Consider the following 11,323-nt stretch of genomic DNA (forward strand, 5'->3'; position numbering starts at 1 on the left):
CGACAGAGGCCCCTGAGGAAGTAGAACCTTCGACCCCTCAGGAGGCCCCAGCTCAACCTCCAGAGCCATCTAAGGAGATGGTACCTCAACCAATAGCACATGAGGTGAATGTGCCATCTCCAAGTAAGAATGAAGCTCAGTGGCCAAACTTCAATGTCACTGTTAAACCTGTGGATCTGGTACTTACTGTAACTCTAACTCAGCCTCCAGAGCGCACCGAGGAGGCTCAGCCTTCTCCAATCCAGCAGGAGGCCCCAGCTCAGCTTGTAGAGCGCCCCGAGGAGGCTGGGCCCACCCCAGTCCAGCTGGAGGCCCCGGCTCGGCCTGCAGAGCGCCCCGAGGAGGCTGGACCTAGTCCAGTCCAACAGGAGGCCCCAACTCTAGTTCCAGAGTTTCCTATGGAGTATCTATTTCAAACTTCAGTAAGTGATGAGGTGATAAGTCAACCTATAAGCCACTATCCAACTTAGAGTTAGAGTTCAAGAAGAGGCAAAACTAACTTATGTTGTTTACAGCTGCCATATGATAGGTAAAACTACATTTAAAAAGAGAGGAAATTAGGGGTGCCTGGGTGGCTCAGTTGGTTAAGCATCCAACTCTTGACTTGGGCTCAGGTCATGATCTCAGGGTCGTGGGACAGGCCTCTTTGTAATTGAACTCTAACTCTATATAAATGGAATCATATTATATGTATTATTTTCTATGTTGCTTCTTTCATTCAACATTATCTTGTAAATTCATTATATTGTTGCATGTAGCTGAGGTTGGTTCATTTCAATGCCTAGTATTGCATGTCTTGCTACATGTGGCTACTGAATACTTGGGAGTAGCTAGTGTGACTGAGGAGCTGAATGTTTAATTTCAATTATTTTAAAATTTAAATTCAAAAACTGATACTCAACAGTTATTAGAAAATGTTTAAATATGTTTGCAACAATGTGGGTATGTGATGTTAGCTTTTCAACTGTAAATTTTATGAAATCTAAATACAGTCAAGTATTTCTGATAAAAAAAATTAGTAGCCAAATTGAGATTTCAACTCCCCACTCTGTGGAGAGTCTGCTAGAGATTCTCTCTCTCCCTCTCCCTCTGCCCCTCCCTCTCTCTTTCAAATTAATAAATCTTTAAAAAAATAAAAAAAACCGAAAAGCAAGGAAATTGTTATTAAAGTCAGCATAGTGGTTACTTCTGGGGAATCAGAGAGAGGGTTGTGATTGGAAGGGGCACACTGGGGGCTTCTGGGATGCAGGCAGGGCTTTTTCTTGACATGAATGGTGTTACATGGGTATTTGCTTGATAATTATTAAACTGAACATTTATTAATGAACATTGTTTTAGTTCTCAAAAATAGTTTTTAGTCGGGGAGAAAAAAAAACGAACGGCTTTCTCTGCCACACTGCTATAGTTGTGTATGGGGCTTCCGAATAGAATTTGGGAAAAGAGAGGAGGAAATGGCAGTTCTGCCAGGGTTGTTGGCACCCAGAGCTGGGTTCTAGCAGAGACTTTGTGATCCAGAGAGTAGGCATTAAATATGCATTTTGGTGCAAAGAGTAGATAGGGGTGTGTGTGTGTGTATGACAGAGAGAGAGAGAGAGAGGGAGAGAGAGATGGAGAGAGATGGACACAAAGGAGTACATGAAAAGAAGGATTTGAATGGAAACAGAGCAGAGATCAGTACTCCTAAATTAAATAAGAATTAGTGTATTTACGGGGCACCATTACCCAAGTTTCCCCTCCCATATGGAAGTTAATCCTAGGTAGTAAATAGTTGTAGTTATTTTGCATTTTGATGCAAAAATAACCTTTTCATTTTTCAGAATTCTCAGTGAAAATAATTTGACCGAATTACATAAGGACTCATTTCAAGGCCTACTATCCCTCCAGTATTTGTAAGTTAATTAATCATTTATTATGACTTTTTAGTTATCTATAAAATAAATATGGGGTTCAAATTAGATAATCGCGACAATTTCTTCTAACAATAAAATTCTACAGTTCTGTAAGTCTGTAGGGCCCCAACCCATCTCTAGCATTAAATGTCTTCTATGCGTTTTCAGTTTTTTAAATTTTATATACAAGATATAGACAGAAAAAGACCCTACAGTTATAGAGCAAAAGGGGTAATGAGGTCTGAGCAATTATGGACACCCATATGTACCTTGTTTCCTACGTGTTCATATACCATCTGCTTACATTTATATTTAGTTTATGGCTCATGGATCAAATCCCGCCCATGGGCTGTCTTTATACAGCCTATGAGTTAAGAATGATTTTTACATTCTTAAAGGGCTATAAAAGAGAAAAGAAGAGGAAGAGAAGAATATGCAACAGAAACGGCATGTGGCCTGCAAAGCCCAAAATATTTACTATCTGGCTTTTACAGAAAAGGTTTTAAAAGTTGGTTTAATAAAATGAGAGGAATTAAAGTTAACCTCAAATTATCACCTACAGGACAAGAAAATATAGAACACTTAGATTAATTTGAATGCCATTAACGCAGAATTTTTTTAAAAATTAAGCGCAATTAAATATTTAAATATTAAATATTTAACTAAGCAGGTAAATTATGTAAGCAGTATGATCAAGTACATATTAAGTTACCAAGAGAACAGATTAAGGATTTCAGTGTGGGAATTCTTATACCAATATTAAAAATAGATGTTTAAAATGATGGTTAAGGGGTGCCTGGCTGGCTCAGTTGGTGGAGCAAGCGACTCTGGATCTCGGGGTTGTAGGTTCAAAACCCACATTGGGTATAGAGATTACTTGAGAAAAATAACCTCTTTTTAAAAAAAAGTAAAATAAGGGGCTCCTGGGTGGCTCAGTCGGTTAAGCATCTGCCTTCGGCTCAGGTCATGATCCCAGGACCCTGAGATCGAGTCCCTATCGAGCTCCTTGCTCAGCGGGGAGCCTGCTTCTCCCTCTGCCTGCCGCTACCTCAGCTTGTGCGTTCATCCATTCTCTCTCTCAAAAATAAATAAATAAAATCTTTAAAAATAAAATAAAATGATGGTTAAGTGGTATAGTTAGAAATGTTTACGCTAAAGAAACATATCAGAAATGCCCCTAACTTCACAAATTACAAAATAAAATCTCTCCAGCCTCATTGTAAAGGAGGAAATGCTTGCATGGTATTTCTATGGATTTAGACATACAGGGATACTATATTCTTTGTTACGAAGGTTCAATTTTTATTCTTCTTTTAATTTTTTAAAAAGATTTTATTTATTTGTTTGACAGTGAGAGAGAGAGCATGAGCAGGGGGGAGGAGCAAGGGGAGAGGACTCCCCACTGAGCAGGGAGCCTGATGCGGGACAACGCAATCCCAGGACCCCGGGATCATGACCTGAGCCGTAGTCAGACGCTTAACCAACTGAGCCACCCAGATGCCTGGTTCAATTTTTCTTCTTTGTCCATGGCATCCAGAGCTGTGTACGTCATTAATCCTTATTAATGATGCTCTTTAGCAAATAGATTCTTCTTGTAAATGTAGAAGGTTTAAGGGTAGTGGGTAAAAAGAGCCTGATATGATATTAAGAATAGTCTTTTAAATGATCAAACCTTCCAAGTCTTAGGAAACAGCCACTCTTGTATTGGTCTTCTTGGATACCTCTGCCATCTGGACTCCAAACCTTACAAACACAGTTTGGAAAAAAACAAATGAGATAAACTGCTCGATGGATTCGGTCCTTCATTACTTCTACTGTGAAATACTTTGTAAACCAATTACTTCATGTTAGCTGAAGTATTCTCATTCATTTAAAAAAATGTCAATCAAAAGCTAATATGACAGGCACTGTGCCCAGTATCATAGGCTCACAGATGGTTAACACAGGCTTCTGACCCTTGTAGGAACTCATGATCTCACAAGGAAAATAAACAGAAGCTCAAGCCATAATGTGTAAAGCACTAAGCGGACAAGGTGCCGGAGAGGTGCAGAAGAGGGAGCCATAAAGTCATAAAACTACATTTCTTTTAAAACAGTCATTTTGCTTCTGCTACTCATTACCCAGCTATTTGTTTATTTTATAAATATTTGAGTTTATTTTATGTCCCTGTGTCAGTTTTAAACATGGTAGGCAATGCAGATGAACACAACTAGTCCATAGTTTCAAGGAGTTTATGCTCAGTGGACATGGGATGCCAAAATAAGTATATTAAAAAGAAATTGGGGTGCCTGCCTGGCTGAGTCGGTAGAGCATGTGACTCTTGATCTTGGGATCATGAGTTCAAGCCCCAGGTTGAGCATGGAGCCTACTTAAAAATTTTTTTAAAAAGAAGGAGGAGGAGGAGGAGGAGGAGAAGGAGAAGGAGAAATGGATATGGGCAATGAGAGATAGAAGTTGTTTTTGGAACACAGATGAGGGAAAAAAGACTTCACGTTGGATCAGGGAAGCTACTAGAGCAATGCTGTTAGAACAGGACCTTGAAGAGCTATTGGGTATCATCAGACGGACATCTTGGGAAGAATAAGCTTGCAAAGGAGAATGGGAGAAAGGCAAAATGCAGGAATATCTTGTACCTGTAGAGTAGGAGGTTGGAGCCAGATCTTCTAGGATTTTGAAGGCCATGGATAGCATGCCAAGCTACTGGGTTATCACAGCAGTGCTCCAGGACAGACTTTAGCCTACAGCAGAGTCACCTGAAGGGCTTGTCAGAACACAGTTACTGATTACAGACTACTCAGTCCACAGTAGGGCTGAGAATTTGCATCTTGATTAAGTTCCCAAGTGATGCTGGTATTCGAGAACCACTTCGGGAGAATTAATCTGGTAACTGTGTGTAGGATGGATCAGAAAGGGAGAGACTGGATATGGCAATGGCCATCAGAAGACTAGGTGGAAAGTGAGGAACTAAGCTGGGATGAGTGGAAGTAAGAGGGTCAACTATAATCAAGAATGGGTGTTTTCAAATAAAAATCCAGTACCATGTGGTTTTTATTGTTGTCTCACTACCTGCAACTGAAGCACTTAATAAATTCATGGACTATTAAGGCAGTGTGTGACCAAAAATGAATTTCTATTAATATGATAATATAATTCTGAGTTAGTTCAAAGTTATGTATTGATTAGAGGAGTGATTTCCTTTCAAGTTAAATGAAAGGATATCTTTTATTTCTTCTGCTATTGAATTGGCCTAGAAAAATAGAACTAAACCAAGAAGTTGTGCTAATGTGAGAATATCCCTTTTAATATTAGAAATTATAATTATAGGGGCGCCTGGGTGGCACAATTGGTTGAGCATCTGACTCTTGGTTTCAGCTCAGGTCATGATCTCAGGGTCCCGAAATGGAGCCCCGCATTGGGCTCTGTGCTCAGTGCGGGGTCTGCTTGGGATTCTCTCTCCCTCTCCCTCTGCCCCTCCTACTTGTGCTCTCTCTCGCTCGCTCGCTCACTCTCTTTCTCTGAAATAAATAAATAAATAAATCTTTTGAAAAAAGAATTTATAATTGTATGTGGAGATAAAAACTTTGACCTCATAATCTAGAAATTGATGAGACCCCAAAAGATCCTCTAATCAATTCTCCTGCTCTCAGGAGAGATTCCTTCCAAGATCTATCAAGATCTATAGTTGTGGATTTTATTTATGAAGATCTTGAAGGTGAGACTCTTTTAAGAGAGGTGAGGACAGAGTAAGTAGAGTTAGGGGCTCTGGAAGGTTCAAAAAACAATTCCTGAGATTCAGAGTTTAGGCAAAAGCTACTTATTCAATACTATCATCCTACTCATTAGATATCTAATAGATAATTGAGGCAATATTTTCCTTTTACTTCTTCTAGAGATTTATCCTGCAATAAAATACAATTTATTGAAAGACGTACATTTGAAGCACTACCTTTTTTGCAGTTTATGTAAGTTACAAATATAATTTCATTATACTTGGAATTTTTGTTAAACTTAATTGTAAGCCTCTTTGTTATAATCATTTTGAAATATGATTGAAATTTTATTAGTAGAAAGCTACTAAAATTATGTAGCAAATCTTTTCTGTCTGTAGCAAAGATTAGTGTGAGAATTTTATATAGATCAGACTGAATCATTCTAGAGCAGTGGTTCTCAACCGGGGTCATTTTGCACCCGGGTGACATTTGGCACTGTCTGGAAACGTTTATGGTTGTCAGACTGTAGATGAACTACTGGCATCTAGTGGGCAGAGGCTGCTAAACACCCCACAGTGCGCAGGACCGCCCCTCCTAACAAAGACGATCCAACCATAGATGTCAATAATGCTGATGTTGTGAAACATTTTTCTAGAGAAATAAAGATTACTTGACACAAGTATTTATAGAACACTGACTGATTTGTATCTAATGCACCACATGTATAAACATGAAAGTATAAATCTTTCGTGCAAGTTTTTTTCAAAAAGTAAGTATCTTCCATAGTGAGATTTCTTCAGTGTATGGAGAGAGTATTGAGGTTATGCTTCATCATATATAAATTGGAATCACTGCCAAAGGATAAATGTTCTGAAAGAATATCTTTTGTTCTTCTTTTGCTTGTGTCTTTTTTTTTTTTTTAGAAATCTTGGTTGCAATTTACTCACGGAACTGAGCTTTGGAACATTTCAGGCCTGGCATGGAATGCAGTTTTTACACAAAGTGTAAGTGAAATAGAAAATGAATACATGTAAAAAACAATAACGATGTGTAAAAACATCATACAGTTATTGGTTCGGTGGGTATAATAAGCCTAGTATGAACTCTGAAAAGTATGTCTTAAAATCTATTCATTTTTTCAAATGAGGAAACTAAGGTACAAAGAGGCCAAGAGACTTGTCTGTCTCATAAATGGCACACTCTGCTTTCTCTAGTACTCAGCTTTGGTGCGGGCAATAAAAGACCCCAAGCAAATAACACCCAAATCAGCATTATCCTGGGACTCCAGGACAATGATGCTTCTCCAATAGGTGCGTGGTCCTTGAAATTCCACTTTTGAATTTAACTTTGATTCCTGCTCATGTGCAAAGTTCCTAACTGCTTCAATACATGCAAAAAAAGCTTCAAAGAACTAAGTTTAGCACAGAGTTCTCCAGGGAGCAAAAGTGTGTGTCCTTCCTCAGCCATCAGCTTCTTTTAAATGGTAAAGCAGAAAGAACTCCTGAAAACTTACCACAGGACACTTCTCTCCCCAGTCACCCGGAGCAAAAAGTATATACCTCTGAAGTAAATGATCTGGGGGCAATAGCAAGGTATGGAAAGGTATGGAGGTATGGAAAAAGATGTGTTTCTGCTAAGTTGGAGTGTGAAAAACGTTCATGAAGAAAATACATTGCTGTAGCCTAATTTCATATGCGTTCTTTCCTGGCTGTTCTTCAGTAAGAAGCGTGTTATTCCCTTTCAGCTGGAAAATTCCGTGATTTCTCTGTGACATAGCAAGTCATAAGTGGGTATGTTCAATGGCCTGAGTGGGATTTTAGACACAAGGTGAAGATCCTCCTCTAACCCTGACTTTGGAAAAGACTATCTTACCTGTCTCGTGGTTCAGAAATACAATTTCACACAGTTTATTTTAGAATAGATGAAGGTGTTGAGGGTGTGTCTGGAGCTGAGTAACTGTTGCCGCCGATGTCCATCTGCAGTGGCCTCCTCTCTCCTCTCATTAATTTGCTGATGCCTCACTTGGGGAAGGAGTCCTCAGGGTCAGTTTTTTGTTTTGCCAGCACACCAGAGAACAGGCTCATTGGGTTTCTCCACCAAGAGGTATACCGTCTCAGACTCACCACCTTTACTAAGCACTCTCTAACACCAAGAGTCTCTTACGAGAGTCTGCATTTCATTATAGTTAGGTGGGCAACATAGGAAGAAATCGGGGGGAATCAGTTGATAAAAATTAATGGATTCACTGAAAAACATTCACTGAGTGCCATGCCCACCATATGTTGACACTGTACTAAGTACTGAGGGTGCAAAGAAGAACGGGACAGGGACTGCTCCCAAGAAACTTTCATACCAGAAGGAGGAAGATGGGTGTTGAGGGGAAGGCACACGGGAGTCCTGCGGGCATCTGTACAGCAGGGTCCCAAGGTGGGGGGGTGACAAAGTAGGCAATGGGTTGCGGGATAGGAAAGATTCGTAATGGATGAGGCAACAACTTGTTTGTGTTGAGTTTCTGCGTGCATCTTAAATGACAGAAAAAGGTAATTAAAGAACCAGAGCTAGCTGGCGTTGAAAATCAATTCATACACATGTCACATGATTTGAATAGAGCTGCACTACTGAAACTAATTCACGGTTCCTTCCGAAAGAAATCACAGTATAGTAAGTGTGTCCTGGGGGCGAGGCTCCTTCTTTGTTTGGAGCCACATTTTTCTAATAGACAAAGCTAGTCTGCTTCGGGAAATGTTTGCCATAGTGAGATATAGACTTTATTGCATCTCTTTTCAAAGGCAAGTTGCCAAGGGAAGGTGCTACCCCTTGAATTAAGTCATGTTATTACCTATGTGACATATTACCGGGGTGTTTATAAGTTGAAACGATACTTTCTCTGGCATTAACTTAGTTTGTAAAACTTAGAGGCCCCAGCTGAGGTGGATTTATCTTGAACTTACGCTTCAGGGCTCCTTGCTTACACAGGCCCCTTCCAAGGTCTTGGGAGAGGGTCCTAGCAATTTTTTGTATTCATAATTTTGCATGTTTTTATTAGACAGGATTTCCCAAAGTAGATGAGGTTCAGGCCCCACAAGATCCTTGATTTACCCCTGGGTTTCAGATAACTATAACTCAGTAAGTTTCCTGCATGAAGCCTCTAAGTTATTGATAAACACAGAGTGAACTAGTTAGCAGTGTGGTAAAGTCTATTTTGAGTGGGCATGGCACTCGGTGAATGTTTTTCAGTGAATCCATTAATTTTTATCAACTGATTCCACCCGATTTCTTCCTACGTTTCCCACCTAACTATAATGAAATTCAGACTCTCGTAAGAGACTCTTGGTGTTATAGAGTGCTTAGTAAAGGTGGTGAGTTTGAGACGTTATACCTCTTGGTGGAGAAACCCAATGAGCCTGTTCTCTGGTGTGCTGGCAAAACTGAAAACTGAAATCCACCTCAAAGACATTCCAAGAGCTTATTAATAAGGTACCATTTTCGGGGTTTTTTGTTACATTTTGTTTTAATAAGGTACCACTTTTTGAATGGTAGTAATAATCATATCTCTTTCAGATGAAATCAGGAATGAAATATATTATGGAAAACCAGCAGTGGTTGATAATCCTAAATGTTAAGTATACTTTTTTTTCTGAATTTAAAGTGCTTCTCCTTCATTCACCTACACAGGTCCAGACTGATGGCTTATTTTTTAAAATTCTTTTAGTCACTTCCTTGGTTCTAACAATACAAGCTCCATGATTTTAGAAACTGAAGGACTCTGCAATGTAGAAGGGCTCTACCTGATCCACGTAGAGCACATCCACATGCTGGCTTGTCTGTGGTGCATCAGTGTTGTGCCAAGAACATAAGCACTAAGAGAGAATGAGGAAAATCTAAGCCTTATCCCTACTGAATTATTTACCCCACTATTGAGAATACCATTGAGGTAGTTGTGGCCACACTGTGAAGGCAAATCGAGCTGCAGTCACAGAGACACCCTAATGCTCCCCCGTCATCCAGCATCGGTTTCCTTTAGACGGCTGTGTGCACACACAAGTGTATACACTGCAGGGTATCGTCATCACTTTTTGCTATGTACTGGAAATCCTGGCAGCTTCTTCTCCGATTCAGAAAGGCATAAACATTCAGGATGAAAATAATAACTCAGGTCTGTCCTTTGAGGGAACTTCGGGTGGCTGTTTTATTATTTTCTATTTGTAATAGTTCAAAAGGTTTGAGATAGTCCTACCCAGCAATTACCATACTTTCCTTCTCCCAGCCGCATCCCTTCTTCCCACATATCTAACAACATATCTTCTTTCTCTTGGAAGCAGAGTAGTTCTTCCTCTGCCCCTTAACATTTCTTTATGACCTATCTCTAGTAGGCGCTTACTGTGTTTCAGGCACTAGGCTAGGGACCTTTACGTATTGTACAAGCAAGATAGTGTGCCCAACACTCTCAGATAGTGCCTGGCACATGGAAAATGCTCAATACATGCTCTCTCACACTGTATCTCATTTTCATGTTTCCAACAGCTCTTGCAATGTAGATATCGTTATCCCCACTTTGGGGATGAGGAAATTGAAACTCGGAGACGTTGGGTCACTTGCCTAGGTTCACACTGTTAACAAGTGGCAGAACCGCCTAGGAGCTTTGCAAGTAAGGCAACTCCGCATTCCCTTGGACTAGGAGCTGAATGATGACTATTTGGCGTTTTGTGCATCGTCTCTTGGAGTTGGTTTCTAACTGGAATAGGACCTTTTGGGGAAGAGAGCTCCTTTTCCCCACGACAGTCGCATGCTTCTGGAGCTCCTGGCCATGCCACCTCTGGGCATCCCCAGATTTTCTGCTCACTGCCCAGTGCAAATGTAACATCATTATTACTAGGCACCTACTCTGTGCCCAGCCTTATGTGAGGTGCTTTGCACATGCTCTTTCATTTAATCCTCAAATTGCCTTATGAAGTAAATGGTGCTAAGTGAGACTCAGAGATGTTTGTTACTCCAGTCACTTCACCAGGATGTCACAGCCAGAATTCAAACCTAGGTCTTCCTGATTCCAGAGGCCCTTGCTTCTTCTGCTGTTCCTCACTGCCAGGAACTCTTCTTCAAAGCTATTCTCAGAACTTTGATTAAAATATAGGCCCACAATTTCAGATCCTTTAGACTTCGCCCTCCCCTCCCACCCGAGAAAGGATTTACGTCATGAAATTAGATGTCTTGTATTGAGGAGCTTCACATGGGGAGTCATGTTCTCGTGGCTCATGGACCTATGTAGATGAATAGAGGAAAGGGGTTACTCCATCCCCAAGTACTTCAAACATACTGGAACAGGTTCTAGGTCACTCTGCTTACTTCTTGGACTGCCTTCCTCCAAAGAGCCAGTTTTCCCTGCCTGCCTTGGGATTCTAGCATAGATAGTTTGGAGTTGGTCCTATTTTAAATTTATTTTCACTGCCTGCTTTGGACATTTTTTCAGCTAAACCTGTTAGGATTTCAGTACATTCAGGACAGTGATGACATGCTTCAGTCCTCAATTCTTCTCTGTCTCCTCAGTTAATAGAAAGGAAACGTAGCCCTTCTGTCTGGACCTGTATAGAAGAATTTGGAGAAAAAAAAATAACAGCTAAGAAATGTTCCCTTATTTTGTGAGCTACCTTTAATCTGTCCCGTTGTTCTACAGCAAAAGGCTTTTGCAAAAATACTTGAGTTTTCCTCTTCAAGTAAGGTATATTT

At 40.2% G+C, this 11,323-nt stretch overlaps 1 protein-coding gene across 1 annotated transcript in view; it reads left to right on the forward strand.

Moving 5' to 3' along the window:
• Positions 1–7,634, forward strand: part of LRRC37B (leucine rich repeat containing 37B) — a 9,304-nt gene extending 1,670 nt beyond the window's left edge. Inside the window, exons 2-6 of the mRNA XM_032399645.1 lie at positions 9–468; positions 1,769–1,889; positions 5,780–5,851; positions 6,523–6,603; positions 7,344–7,634. Of these exons, the coding sequence (XP_032255536.1) occupies positions 9–468; positions 1,769–1,889; positions 5,780–5,851; positions 6,523–6,603; positions 7,344–7,359 (750 nt within the window). The 3' untranslated portion in view covers positions 7,360–7,634. The remainder of the gene's footprint in view (positions 1–8; positions 469–1,768; positions 1,890–5,779; positions 5,852–6,522; positions 6,604–7,343) is intronic.
• The last annotated feature ends 3,689 nt before the right edge of the window (positions 7,635–11,323 follow it).

This window comes from Phoca vitulina, unplaced genomic scaffold (assembly GCF_004348235.1).
Source record: "Phoca vitulina isolate PV1807 unplaced genomic scaffold, GSC_HSeal_1.0 scaffold643, whole genome shotgun sequence".
Classification (NCBI taxonomy): Eukaryota; Metazoa; Chordata; class Mammalia; order Carnivora; family Phocidae; genus Phoca; species Phoca vitulina.